The 26537-nt window shown below is 46.1% G+C and overlaps 1 protein-coding gene across 1 annotated transcript in view; it reads left to right on the forward strand.

Moving 5' to 3' along the window:
* The window catches only part of LOC147893941 (integral membrane protein (Protein of unknown function DUF92, transmembrane)), a 69737-nt gene extending 45077 nt beyond the window's left edge, over positions 1 to 24660 (forward strand). The window contains exons 2-5 of the mRNA XM_087386118.1: positions 5617 to 5870; positions 6081 to 6204; positions 6374 to 6478; positions 24254 to 24660. Of these exons, the coding sequence (XP_087242244.1) occupies positions 5617 to 5870; positions 6081 to 6204; positions 6374 to 6478; positions 24254 to 24346 (576 nt within the window). The 3' untranslated portion in view covers positions 24347 to 24660. The remainder of the gene's footprint in view (positions 1 to 5616; positions 5871 to 6080; positions 6205 to 6373; positions 6479 to 24253) is intronic.
* Positions 24661 to 26537: the final 1877 nt, after the last annotated feature.

Here is a 26537-nt window from a genome sequence, read left to right on the forward strand (position 1 = left end):
ATTTATGCACTTTCCTCTGATCATTAACAGTCAATTTAATCTGAGCATGTGAAAGGGAATCATTTTTTGAATCAGAGAGAGGCCTTAATTGAGAAAGTTCAGTCAATTGTTGTGCTGTCCTTTTTGCCCATTTAACCTCATTCCTCCATTGAGTCATATGCCACTTTCCATACTCCCTAATGACATTCTGTATACGAGAGACAAAACTGTCCCAAGCATAATCCATGTCCTCCTGAGCATGCAAAGGCAAGGGATGAATTGCAAATCTGATCATTTGCTGGAAATAGTGATGTCGGAAATAAGCCTGATTAACATGCAATAATCTAATGGAAAGGGGTGGCAAATCATCTAGTGGCATACCAAGGTGCAAATTCATCCACAATGGGGCATGATCTGACAAGCCCAATGAGAAATCTATAAGGAGATGAGGGCTAAAATCTGCATATTGTTGTGGGTAAAACAAATACCATCTGTCAAGCCTTGCCCAGTATGTAGTAAGTGCATTATGATGAAAAGTATATCCAGGCATTGACCCTTGGAGAAGCAGCTATAAATCTTCAGCCTGCACAGAACGAAGCATACTATCCAATTTCTGCCTTTCCAATGATAGCATATGAGATCTTGAAGTGGTGTTATCTCTTGGCAGAGGGGAATTATTAAAATCTCCACTGATGAATGCATTAGATCTCCATGGATATTTGCATAAAGAATCCCATAAAGAAGCCCTTATGGCAGAGGTGTGGGAGGCATAGACTGATGCAAATTCAAGAATATCACCATTGACATTACATTGTATGACCATCCATCTGCCACTGTTGTCATTGAAGGCTAACTGAGGCTCTAGCTCATGTCTAACCAGTATGCATACACCTGAGTAGGTAGTGGTACCAGCATAGTATATATCATAACCACCAAAATAATCATGATGACCAACCTTGGAGTGTTGATTATGCTCTTGCAAACGAACAGTATCTGGCTGCATTTTATGTACAGAATTCCAGAAAAGCCTCCACTTTGAGACTTTGCAGAGGCCTTGTACATTGTATGTAAAGCATATAAGTGTTTGAAGCATGAAAGAGGTATATACAGTAAGGTATAGGAATAAAACAAGACATCAGAAAGGCAAAGCCTCTGCCTGCATGGGCTGCGCTCCTTCATGATCCATGAAAGACATAGCATTCTCCCCTTCTTCAGAATCACGTATGGGGATGCCCTTCTTCAAAACCCCCACCCAATTTTGAAGGACAGGAGCTGAAGTAGAAGCCTGTCCTGGTGAGGGAGAAGAAGCATCCCATTGACGAGATTGAAAGGGGCATTGCTTCAGTACAACCACCTTCTTAGGCTGTTGAAAACCATCCCGATCAGTTCTCGCAGATTCCTTCATCTTCTCTTTTTCTTTATATTTTCCTTTTCCAGCAAGTGACTGCACCTGATTGATTGGTTTGGCATTCTTTGCTCCATTTTTATTTGCTGTCTTAGCTTGCAAATTCTCATTTTTTTTTTGTGTCCGGGGCGGCAAGGCATTGGGAGGGGGCTGATGCAGAACCATTGGGCATTCAGAGGCTAGATGCCCAAACTTGTGGCAGGCAAAACAAGCTCCTACAAACACGCCTTATTTCAAGTCAAAATACTTTTTTCCCAATTGCACTCCCTCAACTTCCACTGCAATAGGAGGGGTAGGTGGGTTCGTGTCCCAGAGAATGCAGTATCTGTTAGGGTTTCCCATAGGGCGTGGAGGACAAATGACCTGTCCCAAAGAAGCAGCCAGGCCAGGCAAGTCTTCATGCATATAGTCTGGGAAGTTAACAACCTCAACCCATACAGGACAATGATGTCGTATAAGACTTTGATAATCCTTGTTTGGGGACCAGGGCATAGCATGTACCATCTACTTCTCGTAAAAGAGGGGAGAAAACTCAAGTAGCTTCTGCTTGCACAAAGCATCTGATAAATGCACCTCATAAAAGCCTTTGGATGCAAAATACACTCCCTCTACAAAGCATCCTCCAAGGATGGACTTAATCCACTGTGCAATATCACTGGCTGCTGGGATTCTTCCTAGAAAGAAAATTATAACCGCGGTTCGAGATAACTTCCTGAGAGGATTCACGAGGGATGGCAATTTCAATTTGTACATGACCTCTGGAACTGGTTTGCCCCATTCTTGTCGTGATTGCTGAAAGTCATCCTTGAGGGTATCAAACACGTACTGAGCTTCCATAGTAAGTTCATCATCTTGTGATGTAGGCTGTGAAGGGCGGTGCTTAGCATCTGCGGGTCTCTCTTTTCGAGCATATGTACAAACATCCAAACCTGAAGCCATGATTGAAATACTACAAGGTAAGAAGGATTATACGAAGAAGTGTAGAAGCAACAAGCTAGACATAGGGCTGTACGCGAAAGTTTAGGAGTAAACCACAGGATTGTACAGACAAGTACACAGAAGGACTGTACGGATTTGCGGATAGTCTTCTTGAGTTCTGCACGGAGATGCAGAAGGTCTTCCTAAAATCTGTACGGGACTATACGGAAAGTCAGACGGGGCTGTACGGAAAGTCAGATGGGGCTGTACGGAAAGTCAGATGGGGCTGTATGGAAAGTCAAATGGGGCTGTATGGACGTACGGGCGTGGCCTTCCTGAAAAGAGGTACGGCGATGCAGACGGGTACGGAGCTGTGTTCAGAGCCGCGCGGAGGTAAGTCAGACCTAACGAGTTTGTTCGTATGGACGTACAAACACTGTACGGCAACCGTACAGGGGTACGGACGGAGTCCTTGGCGAGGCTGTACGGAGTCCCTGGCAAGGCTAAACAGCAGAGGTCGCACACCGTCTCTCTCTCACCTCTCTCACCCACTCTCACACACACACCTCTCTCACACACACACACGCTACACACTGAATTTTACATACTTTTTTTTTGTGAAACCAGTAACTATATTATTAACATGAGATCAGTGTACATGACATTAGACTCCAAAAGAGAGCCTAATGGAAGAACTCAAAACCAGTCAGAAAACACTTCAAGGCTGGTAGCATCCAAGTCCCTCGCAGCATAACTATCATATAAAGATTGCTTGAGGGACATTCTGAAGAAAGCATATGCCTGAGGAAACTGTTGTCCCATCCTAGAATGCAGTCTCTGTGTCCAAATAGTCCAGAGTACCCAAAAACCAGTCCAGTGAAAGAAAAGGAGGAATGGAGACATCTGGGATGAGAAGCATCCAAACATCCAGAAGAGTTTACTGAATCTGATAGAGGGAAACCGGAGCTGTAGCAAATGAGAGACATGAGTGATCAGTATTCGAGAGTGCGGGCAAGACCATAACAAATGGGGAACTGTCTCATGGTGATGATGAGAGCAACAAGGGCAGGAAGAGGAAGCAATACGGCGTGCTTCCAATTTCACCCCAATGGAAAAAGCTCCCACTATACATCTCCAAAGGAAGAGCCTCTGTTTCAATGGCAATTTAGCTTTCCAAATTTTCCTGAGTTTTGATTGCCACCAAGATACAGGCCTATCCAAATTCCAAAGAGTGTTGGCATGCTTATCAATCCATGGCGGTGGAAGGAGAAATCTGTAAACCATCGAGGAGGCCAGATTATGCATTGAAAGCGAACAGGTAGCAGGGGATAAGGAAGTCAGATTCCAGTCCAGCAATCTGTCCTGTACAAACAGTGGAGGAACAGGAACAAATTGCTGCAACATAGTTGTAAGTATTCTCCAAATGGGCCGATGATGCAGACCCAAGGGGAATGTCCTGCAAGCTTGTGGGAATGAAAGCACATAACCATGTTGATCCACAACATCTCCGACAAATCTTATGCCCAGTTTCATAAGATTATATGCTTTAATAGGTGCTTGTAAAGCGAGAGGTGATTCAAACACCTTGCTCCAATGGATGCTTTCCAAGCGAAAAGAATTACCATGATGGGAAGAAGCACCTGTCCATTTAGCATAAGAGAGAATTCTTTTCCAATCATGAATAAAAGCAGTAGAGACAGGACAACTAGGAATTTTCCCCTGAAATGTGGTCATGATTGCTTCCCAGTGATCTGTAATCCAATGCCCATATGCATGGGACGTCATGTTTCCACACATAGCTGCTAACATAATAGCCCATGGCTGTTTTTGCTGAAAAAAATCAGCAATCATAGTGCTCTTTCTTGCCGGCATATGAAAGTGAAGATTGAGAATTTTCAGTCCCCCATGAGTCTTAGGAGAACAAACAGCCTGCATGGGAAGAAGTCGCAATGCCTTTTTGTGAGATTTGCTTTTCCAAAATATCTCCATAGCCTGGGACATATAGGAAGCCAAATGCTTAAAAGACCAGGGAAGAAGAGGCAAATAAAATTGCACGTATGCCATAATGATAGACTGTACTATCCGAAGTCGAACATGTAGAGGCCAAGTGGACAAATGCCAGTATTCCAGCTTCTTGTTGATCTTTCGAAGCACCCATTTGAGCTGTTGTTGAGGGGTAATATTCCAGCCAATGGGATATCCTAGATGCCTCACAAGAGTATGGGAAGGGAGGATGTGGCGTGGCCAGAGAAGTGCATGCCAATCAGCTTCTTTCAATGCTAGAAGATTCGATTTCTGAAAGTTAATATGCAGTCCAGCAGCTATGCCAAAATCAATAAGAGCATGCATCAAGTGAGAGAGGTCACTTTGAGAATTCCTGGGCATGAAATATGAATCATCAGCATATGCGTGTGTAAGAAACGGCTGTGCCCCTGGAATTTGCAAGCCATGAAGCTGCCCTGTAGCTGCAAGATGGTCCATATGTAACAATAACGGATGAGTAGCAATGGCATATAGTAGCGAACTAAGAGGGCAACCCTGTCTCAGTGAGCGGGTCATAGTCCATGCTCTTGACAACCCACCACCAAGCAAACACTGCGCAGTGGCATGAGAATAGAGCCAGTAAATAATATGGACCAGCCGAGGGCCAAATTCCAATTTATGCATAGTTTGAGAAATAAAATCCCAGTGGACAGTATCAAATGCTTTGGCAATGTCTACTTACAGAATGAGAACATCTTGTTTAGAATATTTGGCATACTCAATTGCAAACAAAGCATTGGAGATATTGTTAGTAATCTGTCTTCTGGGAACAAACCCATACTGCCTAGGATGAAGTCCTGCTTGCAAGATAAGTCGAACCCTGAGGACAATCATTTTGGCAATGAGTTTGTAAATGACTGGCATAAGAGATATGGGCCGCCAATCAGCCATTGTCTCACACAACCTTTTTTTGGGGATCTGGCAAATTTTACACACACACACACACACACACACACACACACATAGAGTACACGCGCACACACACATACGTGTGTGTGTATGCATGTATGTATACAATGTATATGTATTCTCTCACACACACACACACATATATATATGTGTATGTGTGTGTGTGTGTGCGCGTGCGCCCTAGAGGACAGTAAATCAGAAAGGGTCTGTCAAAAACTTATAATAGGGTTTGGGTTTAATGAGGCTATTGAAAAGAAGCTTTTCATCACAACTCTGCCACTGTTTCAAACATATTTCATTTGTTAAGAAAATGATTTTAAAGCTCATTTTGATCTTTGCAATGGCGGATTTGTGTTTTATAGGGAACTGCAGTTACAAAGATTAAATTAAAGCAGAAGGAGAGAGAGGGAATTGCGGAGAAGAGAAGTGGCAAGAGAGGCCCTGCAAGTGTTTGGGGTTCTGGTACTGCTGGAGCTGTCTGTGCAATGGCTGCCATCTCGGGTTTGGGAGGTGCAGCAGCTTTTGACATTTGGCAGCTTGGCTTTGCAGCAAGTTTTGCAACAAAACTCAGTGACACTGTTTCAAGTGAAATTGGGAAAGCGTTTGGGAAGACCACGTGAGTTAAATTACTCTTATTGCCTCCTAAGGATGAGTATTTCACAGTTTTAAAAGCCAGGGTCGAAGAAGTGTTGGATAGACTAAGCTTTGTTTACGCTTCAAAGGGGATAACCCCATATGCTTCTTTTTCCCGCTGCACATCTCTCTCTTGATGTTAACGTTAGCAGAGCACAGGGATACACTGGACTCATATTATGTCTTCTTTTAGGTATTTGGTGACGACATTTACCTTGGTACCAAGAGGTACAGAGGGAGCAATAAGTTTGGAAGGAACTCTGGCTGGTCTGAGTGCATCTATTCTATTTACTGCCTTCGCTTATGTTGCACATCAGGTTCCACATACAACCTGCCCAATCAGCAATATATATTACTAGCTAGATCAGAATTCACTCTGGAACCTATTATTAAAATACAAGTCAAACTTTTTATTTGTCAGGGGTATTATTCCATGTTGCAGCAATACTAGCTGTTGCATTCACTTTTAATTCACTTAATTTTCAGATCACTGCTGAAGGTGCCATGATTTGTATCATTGCCTCTCAAATTGCAAACCTTTTTGAAAGCTATGTTGGGGCAACTATACAGGACAGAGAAGGCTTTGAGTGGGTAAGTGGCCCCACTTTCTGTAACTTGTCTTATTGGTACATATAGAGTGATGCTATTTAGGATTCAATAAATTCAAGTTTGCAGTTCGAATACTTATATTTTTTAGATTCTCCTTGCTCCATATATTCAGAAGAATAAGCTAATGTGTTCAAGGCGTAGTTTAGTCTAGAAGAACTTTAGTAGTGTTTTCAAGATACCGGTGCTCCTATGGTCCTGTTTGCATGTGCTTGAATGTTCATGGATAGACCATCTTATTAGCAGGGCTGAACTAGCCTGAGACTATTGATTTCAATTGTGTCTTCAAATAAATAGATATTAGTGTTGAGTTACCAGCTGGATGGGTGAAAAACTGTTTTTAATGAGTTACGGGTATGATACACAGCAAGTCCAAGGACTTCCATCATTTTTGGAAGGTATTTGCTGTGCCTCCTTATTAATGGGGCTTTCTATATCTCTCCTACCCATCAGTCCTATTCCTGGGGCTTGTTTGAAGTTATCCTTCAAGTCTGCCCGACTATCAAGCTGAAAGCCCCCTTCTCCCTGGGGGACATGTTGGTGCCGGTTTCTTTACCAATTCCAGCAGGGTTTGATGTGGAATATTAAGGGTGTTGGACCTTTTGTAGCTATAGTTTGGAGATTTGCTATCGTTCAGTGCAGTCACACCAAGAGAAGTTGGATGTTTTCCAGCCTGTTACAAGAGCCTCAAGGTTGTGAGGGATCCTCGTAGGCCAGACAGCAACTGGTGGCTGTTTGCCACTTGTTTGAGGTGTACATCAGTTTGATGGATGGGGTGGAAATGAACTAATTTCACAGAGGTTTTGGAGAACTGCTGAATGAAGGACCCAATACCATCTGCTATCCGTGAGCAGGCACTGGCTACCATTTCTTGACAGTACCAGATCTATCATTTCACTTACTGAAAATGCCACTAGGTTAGAAGTCAATGACGGAGAGATTGGCCAGTGCATACATATGCACAGGCAACAATCTGGAGACGATGAAGAAGGATGAAAGGGAACCAAGCAGATCTCACATATATCCTTCCTAAAACAGGCTAAAGAAACTAGAACAACCCTCCAAGTAGCCATGCTCTCCCAATGTGTTCCTCTAGGTGTTGGATGGAGTCGGAGACATGAAGGTAAGATTTGATGTTTTGAATGATGGAGAGGAGCATGCAATTCTAAACTATTATTGGCCCCACAGTGGACTAAATAACCTGACTAGAAGAAGGGGGCCCGATTGCAGGTCAGCTGACTTACATGCCACGTGGCTTTCGAGTGCCAACGGACCTACCATGTGGCAGCTGATTGTGCACGTCAGCGACCGACCGATGGTATGCTATGTTAGTAGATAGCCGAGAGTGTCTATGCCGTCTGCTTAGTGTCCCATCTTGTTTTAGTAGAAGCATGTGACCACCTTCTTTTCCGAATCAGGATGTTGGCTTTCGTTTGTGCTTTTGTTTTGATTGGACATTGAATGCCTTGTCTGTATTAGGGTTGACATACATCTTCTTCCATAACTCTTCCTCAAGTGCCGGGGACACAAGGTCCTTGTATCCGTGGTCAATGCTATGACAAATCCTTGCTAAATGTGGAATCGGTTGCTAAGAACAAGCTTGGCCAAAGACTTGGTATTGAGGTGGTTGTTAAATGTTCTTAAGAGCTTGATTTTGTTAAAAAATTCCTCTTCTGGGTGTAATGGTAATTTTGGATATTCAAGATCTTGATTGAGATTAATAAGAATCCTTGAGAAATTCCATGCATCGCTTCCAATGCTGTCGATTTGGAGGTGTAGCTGTGGCGCCTGTCCCCTAATGCTTTACATAGCATCCATCTGTCAGCTTCCAAATCTTTGTGCTGTCAAGAGACTCTCACCTTACCCAAAGTTAGAGATTCTATTTTAAGTGGTGCGTTGTCCTATCAACTATCTTTTCTAGAAACACTTGCTACTAGCATGAAATACTATAGTCTTTACAAGCAGTTGTTGCTTCAATCAAGAGAACGCGGACTACTTTTGGATTAGCCTTCTCCTTTGGTGCTATCCGTTGTCCTGGCTCAGTCTGCCCTTTACCTCGGGAGTGGTGATACGTATCACAAACGTAGTTCAAAGGCTTTCATATAAATGGATGCCTAAGTGTGAATGTGTGTGTGGATGTGTATGATTGAGAGCATATCTTTATACCATGTTCTACACTTATTGTTGGGCACTGATGACTTTGGTGGGAATGTCATATTAGCTAGTCCTTGCTATGGGGTGAATTAGTTTATAGTGGGGATGTCATTGTAGCTAGTCCTTGCTATGCATGAGTTATTTTATGATATTCAATGACCTGAATGGCTGTCACGAGATTAAAACTAAACTTGTTTTAAAAAAAGAAGATGAGTTTGGGTATGTTCCTGGATTCATCTAGATATATGTTGAACAAGAAGAAGTTGAACCTCCTCCTATACAAAAGCATGTCAATATGGTGTGGGTTCGATGCCCATCTAGTTGCAAACCTCTTCTTCGATGGCAAGTCGGAGTGCTTGCTTGTTAAGTCAATGATAATATGGTGTAATATAACTCCTATGAGGAGGGGGGACGCCTTAGTTTAAGAAGACAAGAGTTAGAAAGCGGTCACTTTGTTGGAGATATTTGGTTGAATGCGCCACTTGTGAGCCCCAAATGAGGAGAGCTTAGGGGTTTGACACCTACACAGGCATGTAGGTAGATGGACCAGGGGTGAGGCTGCCATGTGGGCAGCAACATGGCTGCCAACATGGGCAGCATATCATAGTCCTTCTCGGTGTGATTTTGGGGCAGTCTCAAGGGCCACCCTGGCCAACATCAAAGGCTAGTAGAAACCCTGGAGAGAAGGATGTGCAAAGGCCGAAACAGGCCTTGGTACCGACAGGTGCTTTGTCAGCAAGGTGCTTCGTCGGCCAGGGATCACTGCATAGTAAGCTTTAATTGGGCTACAGAGGACGGCCACTGGAAAACTGCAGGTGCAGGTGGGGCAGAAATAAGAAGCAGACTGATAGCAGCAGGTCAGGGCAGTAAACTGGCAGCAGGGCTGTCAGCATGCCATGTGGCAGGTCAGTAGAGAGCCAGATCCAGGTCGGCAGTACTGTGGCCAGTTGGGTGGCTGACAGACTGGTCGGCCAGTCTGGCCCTGTGTTGGCTAGTTCCAGGCCTATATATGGGCCTCCCTTGGAGGCATTTCGGTAATTCACAGGTGGTAGAACTAAGCATCCTTTGGACACTTCAGCATGCAGAGAAGCACCCTGCTGGAGAGCATCGTGGAGGCAGGAATGCAGCGGTGAACCTAGGGATCTACATTATTAGTACAACATACATGGAATCCTCTTGCAGGGAAGAAGTCAAGATGTCTGTTAGCACACCTAGGTGCATACCTACTCAATGTAGGAGAGATAAGGGTGCAGCGAAGGAAGCTTTGTCTGCAGTACACCAACAGAGCATATCTTTGCAAGAGTGCTCAGCCTTGAGCAGCCATTGAAGCCTATCATTGAGGTGGGTGGCAAAGAGGAGTTTCCTTTAGAGGGTGCAGCAAAACAGAGCCTTGTTTTGGTACTTACCTCAGAGATTTTTTCTAGAGGTGTTGGTACATACGTTGGCAAGTTTTTGTATTTGAGATGCACCTATATCTATTCTGTCTTGGCTATACATCTGAGTTCTCTTTCAGATTCGAGTGGTCCTCTTTACACTAAGCGCACACATGTATTTAAGTTGTGTTCTGTTAAGTATCTTGTAATCTCAGGGTGAATATTCCGCTATGAAGGAGTATTGGTCTCGAGCAACCTCTTGTACTTTTCCAATATGGTATCAGAACCGGAGGTTATCATCAGAACCAAAGGTTATTATCAAAGGATAGCCCTGCTCGCGACTTGAAGCCTATGATATCAAAGAGTGGGAACCTTCTTCAAACCAAAGGGTGGAGTTCTTGCTGAGAAAGGAGCTCTCACATTCAAGGGTGCTTGTGGCTTGCAATTAGTGCAAGAATAGTTCAGCGGACTTCATGTCATCTACACCGAGTCATGGGATCCAACCAATCATGAGAAGCTGGATGGAACCAACTATCCATTTTGGAAAGTGAAGGTTCTTAGTCATTTAGTGGCTAGGGAAATCTGGGAGATGACTGAAGGCTTGGAGCCAAACCTATTGATGTGCTGGATGCCTTTGGGGAAGATCATAGTTTCAGTAGATCCAAATAAAGTGAAGGAGTGGAACGCGAGAAATGCAGTTGCTCTTTACATGATCATCGGACGATTGTGAATTCAGTGAGACAAATGAAATTGTATAGTCTTCTCAAGAAGTTGTAGCTTGAATGAAGAGAATGTGGACTACTTTTTGATTAGCCTTCTCCTTTAGGGCTAGCCTTTGTCATGGCTGAGTTTGCCCTTCACCTCGGCAGTGCCGTCAGAAACTCTGTACGAAGACCTTTGTATAAATGGATGCTCAAGTATGTGTGGGTGTGTGGATTTGTATGTGTGAGAGCATATGTTTATACTATAGTCTACAACCATTGTTGGGCATTGATGACGTCAGTGGGGATGTCATAGTAACTAGTCCTTGCTATGCATGATGGAGTTTATGGTTTGAGCCTTACGAGTGATTATCATGAGATTGAAATCACACTATGTTGTGTTTTTAGAGGATGAGTTTGGGCATGTTCCTGGATTCATCTAGATATGTATATTCAGTGATACCTCACATCCAACTGGCGGATATAGCACAGGAGGCATGGAAGGCCTTTCAGGATCTCTATGCGACAAAGAATGTCACATGCACCCCTGCACTAGGGTGCACCCCAGTGCAGGGGTGCATGTGACTCACGAAGCTCATCATCAAGTGCTTCATGTACAACAATAGATCCATAGTTACGTGATTTTCTTGTATGCTGTTGCCCCATTGTGATCCCTAGTCTAGGGACAAATTAGGCACGAGCTACAGAGGTCATTCCCAGCCCTTAGGTTCAGTCTAAGTTAGGTCTAGGGTGAGGTTAGTAGGCAGGCCATGAAGCTAGCCTATGCTGACCACACTAGGCTGGACCAGGTCGAGCCACACCAGGCTTGACTAGGCTGGTCGGCTGATTGGCTTGGTGAGTTGACCTGGTCGTCTAGTCAGTTGACTAGTTTGACTAGTCGGTTGACTTAGTCGGTTGGCCAGGCCCTATAAAAGGGGCCTCAGCGCCCCCACTCCATTTATTCAGTTCTTGGCCCTACTGCCTACCATTGCAGCTTGCTGCCATGCGATTCCAGCCCTGCCCGGCAAGAGATCCTGCTAGAGAGGAGAAAGCCTATGGCATCATTGCTCTTGGCTTAGGAGATGAAGTAGCAAGTGGAGTCTTTGCCAGCTCAATTTTGCGGTCCAAAATGTGTGTAGCTGTAGTAGATCCTCACGGATAACCTGGTTGACCTCGTGTGATAGGGAGGGAGAAAACGGAGCATTCATGTTGTATTGGAAGGGAGGTAGTCTATCCATGTGGAGCCCCAGTCGCTCAAACCATCTCTTTGTACATGCATACCAGCACCTCTGGTCTGCAAGTGCCATAGAAGAGGATAGAGCTATCCATGGTAGCCTGCTACGCCCCAAGGTGTAATCCCCATATTCCCTAACTCGGTACAGATATGTGATGACCTAAAATGTAGTATCTAGCTGTAAAGGGGGTGACCCAAACTCAGCCTGAATGATCTGGTGAGGAACGGATGGCTTACCACGAATCATCCGTGATAACATGAGAACTTGTAGTCGCTCCACACGGGCCCACTTTGTATCCGACAAGTTTGGCCCCCAACAAGGGTTGTCGTACATCCCCGCTAGGTGAACCAAGGAGTCACAAAGCAACCCCTTGGTGCGTGGATCCTGAAAGTGCAAGCGGAAGCACTACCTCTCTAGTCTGGCCAATGAAGCATACCCTCTGCTCAAGCATGCCTGCATCGCGGGTCTCATAGTGAAGCTGGGTCTGGAGAAGATAACCCCAAGATAAGTGTATGATGAAACTATCTCAACAGGTGATCCCTCAAATGTGAACTGCTCCTGATGCATGATGGCTCGAGATGTATTGAAGATCATGACCTTGGTTTTACCCAGGTTGACCTTTAAATCACGAGACTCACAAAAGGACTATAGTGCGTCTAGGTGTCTCGGAAGCCCCTCTGCTGAGGAAGACAAGAGAGCCATGTCATCTGCATAGAGCAATATCTGGATCAGCGTGCCCACAAGAGAGCAACCTATACCCCCCTGTGTCTGCATCATTGTCTCAAGCTCATCAATGTAGAGGCCAAAGAAGGTAGGCGACAAAGGACACCCTTGTTTGATCCCGATGGTGCTCATGATCTCGTCTGTCCACCCGGATCCTGTCCGAACTTTGCTTGAAACTCTCTCATAAAGTGCCATGACAGCCCAAATGATCTCCTGGTCATAACCCAAGTCCTGTAGGCGCCGTATGAGGCGAGCTCTCGGAACCATGTCAAATGCCTTGCGAAAATCCACAAAGCAACAATAAACCCTCTGCTTCCGTGACCTCACCTCCTGGATGATACATCTGAGCGTGAGAATGTGGTCCATGGCTCCATGATCACATCGGAATCTGGCCTGTCGTGTTGCTCTAAGTCCTCGACACTCTGCAAGTTTGCTAACCTCGGAGTCAAGTATTGATGCATAAATCTTGGACATGACATGTCCAATCATAATGGTCCTATAGTTCTCCGGGCTCATGGGATCCCCTGCCTTGTGGATGGGTGAGATAGTGTTAATGGTCCAAGTGTGTGGAAACCCCAAACAAATAACTTCATTAAAAAGCTTTGCTAAGATCAGGGCTAGGAGGTTAATCCCATATGCAATGAACTTAGTGCATAACCCCTCATGATCCTTTGCTCGGCCATGATGAAGTTTCATTACGGCATCCTTTACCCCTTCTCTAGTGAAGCGGGTGTAGGATGTGGGGCGAGGCATGTGTGAGAGATTAGGGACTGGTTGATTTGGGATGTCATAAAGTGTGCGTGCATAATCAAACCATATCTGAGTGTCAGTGAGTGGCGGAGGGGACCGTCCTTCTAGAAATCTCCGCCAGAAGTCTTAGAGTTATTACTAATCAAAATCTTCAGTAGCTTCTCCTCGTTCCGACGAACGAAGTCTAGTTTCTTCCTCTGTACCAGTCTACGGTATTCACGTAGTGTATCTGGTGCGCTCGGAAGACTGTTTTTGGTTTCGAATCTGAGTTGACTGCGTAAAGCCTTACACTCATCATTGTACCAACTATTACAGGGTACAGTTGGAGAGAGAGAGAAGAAGAAGAAGAAGAAAAATAGATTATCGTCCTCTGAAGACCAAAAATCGGCCTATGGGACCTGAAACAATACAAAACCTTACATACATAAAGACTCCTCCCTCAAAGGGGAGGGTAATAAGAGAAACTACCTTTATGTGTAGGTGAGTTTCTGTGCTTGAAAAGCTTAGATACAAATGTTCCTAAAGCTGAGGGTGACGCCTTATGTAGCAAATCAGCCAGTCTGTTATGTCCTTCAAGAAGAGAGCTGAACTTTTTCCTAATGTGTGCATAGTAAGGGCATATCATTACCATGTGTTCTTCTGTTTCTGGCATACCCTGGTCACATAATTGGCATATTCTGCTCTCTCTTGGCATGTCTTTCCATCCTCCTATTTCAATTTGCAGCTGGTGTGATCGGGTGCGAAGTGAAGCCAAAGCCCTCCGCTTATGCATTGCCATAGGTGTGCAAATGTACTTCTGCGTGGCTGACTCCTCTGCCGTATAAGTGGGCCAATCATGGGGGTTGATAAATCTGCAGTAGTACTCGAACTTATCTCTATTTTTAGTTGTTTGCCATTTCCTGTGTAGTGCATTCAGCAGGTCACGATGAAAAGCATCTTCATCTACCTCCTCTGGTGAGTAGTTCAAGTACTCCTCTACCTCCCACTTCCTGAACCAATTTCTCAGATCTAGTGCCCATCGAGATGCCAAAATCTTGCTCTTGTTTGTCTTTTGGGGCTTTTGACTTTCTCCCCATGCCCTCTTTGGCAGCCTTTCAGCATCCATGCCTTTGACCTTTGTAATGTATCTGAGTACCTTCTTTAAAGCATGTAACTCTATGGGTAAGCATCCTGTCTCTAGAAGTAGCAGAGAGTAGGGTGTAGTAGCCTTGATGCCAAGGTGTCTTCTAATAAAAGAATTTTGCATTTTTTCCAAATCATTCCATTTCGAGGATGGTATACTCCCACCCCACACCTCTACTCCATAGAGCACTGTCTGTATCACATATGCCCCAAAAATCATGTTTCGTACATGCCATCTTCTTGTATTGCTATTATTGCAGTCATTTTCAAATTGGTAATACTTTCCCCATCTTGCATCAAGTATCCGTTGCACACAGCTGCTCCATTTATTATTGGCCGGAATTTCAATGCCTAGGTATTTGAATGAGTGCACTGTATCAATTGGTTGATCCATGTATGAGATTGAGGGGGGGTTGCTTGGCTGTATAGTTTTGACTGTCATGAGTTTAGTTTCGGTAACATTAACAGCCAGCCCACTTTCCGAACAGAATATGCCGAGTATATCCATCATTTGTTGCATCTTGCTCTCACTATCAGTGAAAACAGCCACATCATCTGCATAAAGAAACAACCAAATCCCAAAACCTGCTAGGTTAAGACTGGACAATTCTCTTTTACATGCTTCTTTGTGCACCAATTCCTCAAGTCTATCAATGCACAAACCAAACAAGGTGGGTGAGAGCGGGCATCCTTGTTTGACCCCCATATTAGTGTAGAATTCTTGTGACATCCCATCCTTACATTTCAGCTGGCATTTTACTTTCTCATAAAGTCTAAAGACAGCGAACCTTATCTCCTCGGGCACTTCTATGGATTGCATTCTCTTTCATAGCACGTCTCTGGGCACTGTATCAAATGCCTTTTTAAAGTCAATAAAACAACAAAAGAGTGGCTTCCCCTTGAGGCAGCTTTCCTCCATCAAAACTCGGAGGGTGACTAGGTGATCCACCGTAGAGTGTTTGGGCCTGAAACCCGCTTGTCCCACTGCCCTCTTCTTTTCCTTTTCTACCCAAATACTCAACTTTGCCTCTACTATTGTACTATGTAGCTTGGCTAGAGTGGAACATACCATAATGGTTCTATAGTTTGATAATTGATCGCAGTCACCCCCCTTGTAAATTGGTTTGATCCAGTTCTCTTGCCATTCTATCGGGAAGCCATATACCAATGCTTGGTTTAATGCCATTAGTATGTGCCTTTGCGTGTGCTCGTTGGTCCACTTAATAAGTTTTGCCGTGAGATGTAGAGTGTCTGCAGCCTTCCCGTTTGCCATTTTCTTTAGGCCATCTTGTACATCCTCCAATGAGAAAAAGCCTTGAGTGTTGCCAAAGAGAGACATGCTTACCATGGGCCGAGCCTTAGGATGGGTGTAGAGCTGTTGAGCATACTCAAACATCTCTTTTTCTGTAAAATCTCCTATGATGTCATTTGGCTTTTGTTTAACTCCTCTCCATGCTCTTCTAGGTTGCTTGACAAAGTCAATTGCGTCTGTCCATTCCTTTTTCTCAATATACGAACGCCTCTTTTGGCGTATGAGAGCATGTAACTGTTTCTCAGCTGCTCTTCTCTCATCTCCCATTGGAATCCCCTTCAGTACATTCCTAGCTGCCTTGCACTCAGCATCAAACCAGTCATTACAGGGTAGCCCTTTCTTTACGCTCTTTACTGTTCTTTTTGTACCCCAGAACTGACTTGGCTGTGGTGAGAATAGCATTCTTCAGAGAGAGAGAGAGAGAGAGAGAGAGAGAGAGAGAGAGAGAGAGAGAGAGCTTCTATGGTGACATGCGTGGATACTTTGCTAACGATTGTAGAAAGAAGAAGGCAGACTAAGTGAAGAGGGAGGACTAGCCCGAGTCGGTATCAACCAATGGGTTACTTTGCTAACGATTGTAGAAAGAAGAAGGCAGACTAAGCGAAGAGGGAGGACTAGCCTGAGTCGGCATCAACCAATGGGTTAAGAGAACTACTGTTCTTAGTGGCGACACCATGTCTCACCAACATAAAGTTTGCAGAGCCAAGTGTTAGAGTATTCATGAGAACATCAAGGAATGGAGCATAGAGATAGCATTTTTGATGGAGGATGGAAGGTGCACAAAATTAGAAAAAGGCTTGCATATAAAATTCTGATTGTTTGAATTTTATTTACCTATTTGTAATCTAAATTTGTTTCATAGTCACAACAAAACACGTTTCATTGGAAAAGAAACGTTTCGAAACGTCTCTCAGAATTTTGTGCACGTGATTCGGGCAAATGAAGATTTGGGGCTTATCCAAAGGCTTGTGATTTGGGGCTTTTTTCAAAGGTTTCTAGACATTTGCGTCGACCTGATCATCCCGCTACTCTTCTGTACGCCCATCAAAATCGTGAACTCCCAGCATAGTGCGACGATCATGGAGCCCTGACAAGTCCGTACTATTCTGCCGTAAAGTGTACGGTTTGTCTATATGGTGATGTACGACTCTTCTTTCACGTAATTTCTGAGTCCTTTCAATGATGCATGCATGCACAAGCTACAGCCTCACCGTGAATGGGTTGTTGTAGGCAGAGCTTAGACATACCTATATCTCTATTGTCAATTGAGTTCTCTCCTGCAAAGCTTAGAACCTGCCTATATCTGACAAACTATTTATCAGGTATGCGCAGTGCTACTTGAGAGACATGTCACCTTTCATCTTTTTTGGTGCATTATGATAGCAACTCTTTCCTCTTATCTGTTCAATGTTGTCACTCTTAGTGATTGGAGCTGTATGTACTATGCACAAGTCACAGCCTCACAGATTCAGCCTTCTAAGGCCTAGGCTATCTGAGGTTTCTGATTCACAAGGGAAGAAAATGGGCCGTTCAAAAGATCCCGTTTGGAAGGAGGTAGATGTGGAGGAATCTTATGGTGCTTCTGGGACAAGGAAGTGGAGTTGCAAGCACTCCCCCACCTATTGTGGAAGTGCGCCTCATGTGAGAGCTTGCTTGGCATCTCTGGAAGGCGAGTAAATGATTGTGTAGGAGATGTCCCAGATGATGTGCTTCTTGTTTTGGGAGGCATTCTAGGCATATCAAAGAGACAGAGACTTGAGGCTCCCCATGCTATTTTAGTGCATGGATCTCATCCTGGGAGTCCCATGTCAAGTCTTCCATTGAATGCTACATCTAGAATGCCACGTGTGCTTCCGTCATCAGCAATTACATTAGGTCATTACCTACAGAGGTTGTATCTACAGATGTGCATGCAGCCCCATCCAATTTAGCAAGGGGGAAAAGCAGAGCAGCAAGGGCAGGAACTTTACGGGCTGGGTGGGCTGCAGTTTTATCAAGAAATGCTCGTAGGGCATATCGCAGGTTCTTCTACGAGTGCGATCTGCCATTTAATATTGCTTGGACTCCTGCATTTATGGAGTTTGTGCAAGCAGGGGGAGATGCAGGGCCATCATTTAAGCCTCTATCTTCAGAGACACTGCGCACTTCAGACCTGCATGCAGAGCGGTTTGAGGTAGAAAAGGAGCTTCAGTCTATTAAGGCAGCATGGAGGAGATATGGATGCACTATCATGTCTGATGGATGGTCAGATACAAAGAGGAGGAAAGGTTCAGGAAAGCTGCCCGCCTGGCTGCTCCCGCTGCCCGCCCTCAGCCTTCTCTCCTCCTCGCTCCTCCGCCTCTCCTCCCTGACGCCTTCGCTGCCCCTCCTCCCCCACTTCCTCCCCTGTCATTGCTTCCCTCTGCCCACGCCTCCTACCCCGCCTCCTCTGCCACCCTCGCCGCCCCTGCCTCCGCCTCTGCTGCCCCCCTCCGCCGCCCGCGCCTCCTCCCGCCTCCTTTCCCTCCGCCTCCGCCTCTGCTGCCCCCTCCGCCTTCGCTACTCCTCGTGTCCCCCCATTGCCCATTCCGCCCCCCTGTTGCTATCTCTGGCCCGCTTTCCCCTGCTGCCCCCCGCCTCTTCCCGCTTTTTTCCCGCCTCCCTTTTCTGCCTCCTCCTCCCCGCCTTCTCCAAACCCCCCCTCCCCCCCGCCTCATCTCCTCCTCTCCGCCTCATTGTGCGCCGCCTCTTCGCCTCCTTCCTTCCGGTTCTCCCTCTTCTTCATTTGCGGCAAGAGCATTTGTGTTGTTAAGAGGAGGCAGATCTTGGTGGTGACCTTTGGTTTGGCCAGAGGGGCTCTATGGCATAGCTACCATGGAATGGGAACGTGGGAGGTCGGAACGGGAACGTATCGGGAAGAGCGAACGGGGGAACGGGAACAGGGATGCCACGTCATATGATAGGAAACATACCAAAATATTCAAATAAAATGGGGGCTTGCAAGGGGGCTGAGTGGGTGAGAGGAAGGGCTGAGTGGTTGGAGCAAGTAGGAGCAACAAACTCCAAAATCATGGCCAAAAACAGCAATTAAGCGACTTTTACCACTCCTGTGACCTGTCTGAAGTCATAATGCGATTTGGGAACACCGGAACACCATTTGGGAATGCTGGAACGCGATTTGAAAATGTTCCCATGGACTTTCCTCATTTGGAAACGTTCCCGGACGTTCCTGTGAAGTATGCCTTCTCAAAACAGTGTTCCCATGTTCTAGGAAGGTGGAATGGCGTTCCCTGGTAACTGTGCTCTATGGCAGCACCCTCTTATCCCACAGCCGTTAAGGTCCTTTATCCAACCGACAAGCAATAGGTACAACAAGCAGTCCAATCCCTCCAGGACAAGGCAATCGTGGGCAAAATTGTGGGCCTCACACCCACAAGATGACAGGTGCGAGAGTGGATCCAGGCGAGCTTGGCACTAGAGGGTGACCACATTCAGGAGGTCACCATCTATGGAAGAGGCGTCTTTCTCATTCAGCTAAGCTCCCCTGATACTGCCTCGACACTTGTGGAGAAGAGCCCCATCCTCCTTGGCCGGCATATGGTGTACCTCTTCCCTTGGTACCATGGCTTTACAAGCATTTAAAACTCCTCCAGATTCGGCCGCATCAATGGTAGCAGATGTCGGGGTCCCCAGGATCAGACTGGTGGTTGAGAGCTCAGAATCCCTCGTAGAGTTGATCCTCCTAGAGACCCTTGAAGGGGGACACTTCGCCAGCGAGTGGAGATTTCTGGGTTACCAGGCTAGTGTCTTCGTTGCAGACAGATGGGTCACCCAGGCAGAGATAGCCCCCGCGGCCAAGGCCAAGCTCCTCCACCCCCACCCTCGTAGAATAGGAAGAGTCAGCAGGCCAGAGCCCAGCACCCTTATAGGAGCAGCAAGAGTCTCAGACCCCTTGGGTGACCCCTTTAGAAGGGGATTGGACCCAGGTTAAAAAGAAAAAGAAACCAAGCAAACAGGCCCAAAAGCGTTGCGGGCAGAGGGCTAGACGCAAAGAGAGAGACATAATTTTTTGAGAGGCACATGAGGAGGAGCAGTAGCAACAGGAGCCCATACCTGGAGACCCACCCCCCCCAGCGGCAGGGGCCACTGCTCAGCCAGGTGATTCTTGCGTGATGGAGGTCCAGCGTCTGCATTCACCTTTATATCAGCAGTGAGCTCTAGGAGCTCTTGATGCTGCGATGGTGGAAGCTGCGGACTTTAGTCCAACAGTGGTTGAGGAGGAGCAGATTCAGAGCCTTGGCGAGCTTGAACAGGAGGGGGGCCTGTGGTCACCCCTCCCCCCCCCCCCGCCCCCCTCTCCCCCAGATCCCTCTCCCTCTCCACTTCCCCCCTCCCTCTTGGGTTCCCCCCGCCCCTCCCTCGCCTCCCCTCCCTCCCTCCCCTCCCCTCGACCCCCTTGCCAGTGGGCAAGGGTAAGACAATGCCCCCTTCCGCTTCCTCATTGCAGCATCCTGTCGTCTCTCTCCATTCCGGGGGGGGTAGCTAGAGGGAAGGGGCTCATCCTCCCGATCAGCAGCTCCCAATTTCCAGCTTGGGTGTCCCTTACCGCGGGACTTTTGGAGATTGGGATCCTGGAATTATCTAGAGATTTCGGACTCTTACCCTCTACCCCTGGAGGTAACACATGTGATCTTGTAGCCTCGGAAAGGGGGTTCGATTAGCGTAGTGGACTCCCAGACACACCAAGTTTGGGGATTCCAGTTCACCTTCGGAGAAGTGGTCCCTAGTGGTGTTTGATGCTATGCTGGGAGATCAGATCTTATATGTGATGGACGAGTGGATGGGGCCACAGGGGTTGGACCTTTGGCACGCCCATGGCGCTGAGGTGAACTTTCAGCTGAGCTTCAGGTAGAAGTTATCGGATTGCCTCTTGAGGCAAAGGTTGATCAGGCACACTATTGGCCACTCCAGAAGTGTGTCCTCATGAGCTAGACCTTTGTGAGTTAGAACATGCACGGGCTCCATGACTGTGCTTGTAGTTAACCGTAGTACCTAATCCTTCGACAGGATTTACAGAGGGCAGTGATAAGGCGGACAATGGACATCCTTTTGATTCAGAGCATATGTTCTTTGCATCAGACATTAGGCAGTGACACCACCTCCTCCCGGGGAGAGGCTTGGAAGTTGGTCCCTTTCAGTAGGACGGAGTGGAGGGACCTGCATCTCGGTCTCACAGAGAGTGGCTCCAAAGGTTTATGATCAAGGCGAGCTTATCTTGGTATGGATTGGAGTTAGGATGGGATAGTCTAGGATTGGGATCCTGAACATGTATGCCCTGGCGTGCAGACAGCACTGTCTGGACTTTTGGAGAAGGCTGACAGAGTGTCTTCTGGATGTAGACTCTTGGATTGTTGGAGGGGACTTCAACAACCTGGAGTTTGGGGAGGACAAGCAGGGCGGTGCCTCCTTCGAGATGCTAGCAGCAGAGCGGAGCACCTGGGAGCACAATTCATTTTCATGATCAGTGGCAAAGACTCATGGCGAGAGCCAGAGTTCAGCAGGATACCTGGCAGTCTCCTCTTCTCAAAGGAGACACGATGGACTGCTTGAGAGGCTAGACGGCTTCTATGTTGGGGATTGAGCACTACACGGAGGCGGCTCTTTCGGGATTCTGGCAAGCACCACGATGTCAGACCACTCTCGAGCGGTACTCCACTTAGAGGAGCCCCATCGAGGTCTTCCCCAAAAGGGGGTCCGCATTCGAGAGGACCCTTTGCAAGACGAGATTCAACACGTCATGGCAGAGATTTGGCAGCAGTCAGAGACGGCACCTTGCGAGGGTTGAGCTTCGTGGGTGGCCGACGTGATCTAGAGGAACAGTGAGGAGCTGCAGCCTCATGCCCTTAGGTGGAGGAGAGCTCTTCAGGAGCACGAGCGGGCATTGCGGAGAGACCTCGCCTCCATAGAGAGACTCAAGGAGCAGGACCCAGGTTCCCAGCGGCTTAGTGATAGGTTTGAGAGCGCGCTCCTTGAGCTTCAGGACACGGAGATTCGGCGGGCTGAGTTCTCCTATCACTCCTCCTAAGCCCGGTAAGTACAGTAGGGGTACATGATGTCAAAGCAGTTTTTTTAGGCCACTGGGTCCCGATCGGCAGGCACACAATTGCAGCATCTACGAGATCCGCAGGGCATCATGCACACTGATTCGCAAGAGATTTTAGACCTGACCACAAGTTTTTACAACTAGCTCTTTCAGACGGTGGAGAGGATGACTCCAGCTTGTCTTGTGGCCCATGAGGTAGTTTGGGATCACGTTCCGACGGTAGTTTCGCAGGATTTCTGCAAGAGTCTAGAGGAGCCTTTCATGGATGAGGAGCTTTGGGAAGCCCTTAAGGCTCTCCCGACCCAGAAGTGTCCTGGCGAGGATGGCTTGACTCCGGCCTTCTTTCGAAACTTCTGGGAGATCATCTCCACCCCTTTCCTCCTAGCTTGCCAAGAGATCTTTGACACGGGCTCCCTTCCTCAGTCCTTGAGCAGGGGGTGGATTTGTTTGATCCTGAAAGGGGGAGATAGGTCAAACATTTGGCAGTGGAGACCGATCACTTTGCTTGATACTGCATACAAGATCCTCGTCAAGGTCTAGAGTTTGCGGTTACGGCCCCATCTTACTGACATCATCCACGACACACAGATCGGGTTCGTTCAGGAGCAGTGGATTGGTCCAGGGAGGAGTCACAGCCACTGGCCGTTCTCCTCTTGGATTTTGAGAAGGCTTACGACAGGGTGGAGTAGTCTTTCCTGGAGGGTATTATGCGGAGATTGGGTTTCGCAGATAGATGGATCAGAGGAGTTTTTGCGCTTTATGCGGGGAGCTCTAGTGAGATGCTTATTGGTGGACACACGGGTGAGGTCTTTCCTCTCTCTCGCTCAGTCCGCCAGGGCTGCCCTCTCGCTCCCTCCGTCTTCTTGTTTATGGGGGAGGCTTTGGGCTACTACTTGAGATCACAGGTGGCGGGCCTCACAGCGTTGAGGCTCCAATCAGACAGGAGGAGGAGCTGCTAGACTTTGAGTTTGCAGATGACACGGCCTTGTATGTAGAGGGCACCATAGCGAGTTTGGGGAGAGTCAGGGGAGCCTTGGCTATCTATTGTGAGGCCTCAGGTGCGCAGATCGACTGGAAAAAATCCATAGGTTTCTTCAAGCGAGATACCTCGGATGCTAGGTGGGTATTGATATTATAGTAGGGCAATAGATCGCCCCGGTCCTCGAGAGCGTTCGGCACAAGCTTCTGTATTGGAGCTCAGCCGAACTCTCCCTAGCAAGCCCTGCCCTAGTGGCAAACGAGGTCCTTGCCACGGCCTGGTATATCGCCTCCTGTTGGTGCTTTCGTAGAGGGTGCATTGGGCAGCTCCGACGGTTGGTTCGGAACTTCCTTTGGGTAAGATTGGACAGCATGAGGAATACTAGAGCCCAGGTTGCTTGGCAGACGATGATCATGCCGCATGCATTGGGAGGCTTGGGTATCATTGATTTGGAGATGTATAATGTGGTAGCCAGTGCATTGAGTCAGATGCTTATGGTAACTGAGCTGGTTTACTAAGTTTCATAATGAATTCTTAGAGCCCTTAAAGAGTAAATGTGAAGATGATTCCCTTCACTTTGAATCTGGGAAGGGGTTATTGAAATGGGCCCAATGGAGGTCTCATTGGTTGATGATGACCATCCTATAGTTTCAACAATGTTGACAAACAAGTTGGTGACAATAGTACACTTTCCAAGATGAAGTAAATGTACTTGATGGTGGAGCACCTACAATTGGTGCTGAACAAGGACAGAAATAGGAAAAGTATTTATCGTACTCATAGATCTGACACAATGTTCTAGCAAGCAAGAATTTGATTGTCAGAGGGAAAATGTGGCAAATGGGAAAGTTCCTCTATGGATTTTATTATTGATTTACCAAGAACACATAGCAGTCATGACTCTGTGGTTAATAGTTGATTGTCGACCAAGATGGCCCATTTTATTCCAACTAGGAATAATATGAAAACCCTGAGTTGGCAAGACTGTGTGTCAAAAGAGTTTTCGGATTATATGGTTACCAGAACTTGAACTGGTCATTGTCTGTAGATAGTATATATCCATCTATGGGAGTAAAGACCTTGCAAAATGTTGTGTATTATTTCTCTTATAATTTTCTTAAGCCTTTCTCTTTTTTTTTTTCTGTTGTGCAGCTATGTTTTTTAGTCCCTGGACTTTTTGTAAATTCGTACATCCGTTTATTAGCTGTCTCCCGCTTATTATGTTGATTCAGCCTCCCGCTTATTATGTTGATTCAGCGAATCATTTGCCTTTGATTTGAGAAAAGGGTTCTAATTATGACTCTTTGCATTGAATGCTTCATTCTGCAGCTCAATAATGATCTAGTGAATGTTCTCAACATTTCTCTTGGAGCAGCTCTAGCCATGATGTCCTTTTATGCAATGAATGCGTCCAAAGTGTAAGAGGTAAACATAGAGGTAAGATTGAATAAAAGCTAAATTCCAAATCAACATCTCTCCGCTTCCAAGGTTTTCCCTTTGTAGGTGTCAATTGCAATCCGTAGCTTCCTTCAATGTTTTGGGCCAGGTCCCTATAAACATTTTCAGGTCTTTAAATTACTGGACCAGAAATTATTTTTCTGTGTTGCCTGCCACCAGGCCTCCTGTGAAGAGTATTAGTTGAATCGGTCTTCTTATATCTGACATTGACAAATATTCTGTAAGTTTGATTCAGCCATTTTTTCACCCTGCTTGTTTGGGAATAGTTGATTGTAATGGATGAGAATAGTGCATACATTTCCCATTATGTCTTTGCACACTTGTTTGCTTTTGTGCAAGTTTTGGATAGCTTTTATTCTTGTAAGGAAGAATACTTTTTCAGACTTCATCATTGCCCTCTTTTGTTGTTTTGGCACTCAAACGCTCCAATGAAGTGTTTAAGAATGCACACACAATGCGTGAAACACACACTTTTTTTTTGGGGGTGAAAACTTTGAATGCTTTATATTACAAGGTAGCTAGCCCAAAACTGGGAAGCTAAAAGATACATAGCTGGAAAATACATCAAGAGAAAATGTTAGTGTAGGACAAATATACATCATACTCTATATAGTGAGTTTGCAGGCAATCAAAAAGAGATTGCTGCAAAGAACAGCGAAAGAAAACAAATTTGGAAAAACTAGGGTCACCATAGACTCTATGGTTCCTATCTTTCCAGAGAGTCCAAAGTGCCCAATAGCCAACCCAGGAAAAGAACAAGGCAAACTCTGGTTGGCGAGGATAAATCCCAAAAAGCCAGAAGAACCTGCCGAAAGTAGTATGAGGAAAGCGTAACCGCAATCTCTGCTGAAGTATGCCGATGAAGTCACATGTGTCAGGGTAACGCCAAAAAATATGAGAAACAGACTCTCTGGGTGCCAGGCAACGATGACAAATAGCTAGAGCAATACGCCGGCATGAGAGCAAAAGGCCAGAAGGAAACCAGAAAAAGATCTATTGTCGAAGAGGACGCTTGGAATGCCAAATTCGCCTCAAGTGTTGTCGCCACCATTTGAGTGGATCATGAAACACACACACTTTTTTTTTTTGGGTGAAATATTTGATTGATTATATTATATGAGTAGCAACCTCAAAATAAGGTGCTACAATTACATCAACTGAAAATTTTAGTATATGCCAAAAAGACCTCATGATCTATGCAGCGGGTCTGCAAGCAATCTAAGAAAGATTGCTGCAGAGAACGCCTAAAAAAGCCAAACAGAGAGAAAGTAGGATCACCAAAGACTTTACAATTCCTGTATGTCCATAAAGTCCATAGTGCCCAGTAGCGAACCCAAACGAAGAAAAGATGAAACTCCCATCTTCTTGGGAGAACAAATGTGATGCATTGAAAGCAACCTGAGACTTTTTCTGCCATGTTTGGATTGCCAGAAGATTTCCATAAAGACAGACATGAAAGATGTAAGATCTGCCTTAGTGAACATGATCAATGGCAAGTAAAATTGAATATATGCCACAAGGATGGATTGCACTATTTGAAGACGAACGTGCAAAGGCCAGGTTGCGAGTTTCCAATGCTCAAGCTTTTTTCGAAGCTTAGCCAAAACCCAATCAGTTTGTTGTCAGCGAGTGAGTTCCCACCCCAAAGGGTAACCAAGATGACGAACAAACTGAGTGGGTGGAATCAGTGTCACCAAAAAATGCGTTTCGGGGCACCGAAACGTGAAGAAACATTTCTAGCAGAAATATTTCTTAGAAACGCCCGAAACAGCCATTTAGGGCGAAACGCCTGGCTGTCAAAAATTTTGCCGCGATGGGTTTAGGGCCGAATTTCGCCGCCGTTTTTCTTTTTTGGCTCCTCTCCCGCACCGCTCCATTGCTTGCCTTGCTCCTAGTGCCTACCATCTACTCTACCTTCTACTCTACCCTTTGCTCTCCTCTACTCTCTACTCTATCCTCTCCCCTCTACTCTACTCTACCCTCTACTCTAGTCTCTACCCTCTACTCTCCACTACCCTATACCCTCTACCCTCTACTCTAGAGTCTAGAGTCTATCCTCTACGGTCTACCCTCTACAATCTACTCTACTCTACTCTCTACTCCCATACCATGGCCTCAAGACAAGTCAGTGGACCGAGTGGAAGCACAAGGCGGG

This window comes from Dipteris shenzhenensis, chromosome 15 (assembly GCF_047967505.1).
Source record: "Dipteris shenzhenensis isolate YYH24624 ecotype China chromosome 15, Dip_SZ_1.0, whole genome shotgun sequence".
NCBI classification, from domain to species: domain Eukaryota; kingdom Viridiplantae; phylum Streptophyta; class Polypodiopsida; order Gleicheniales; family Dipteridaceae; genus Dipteris; species Dipteris shenzhenensis.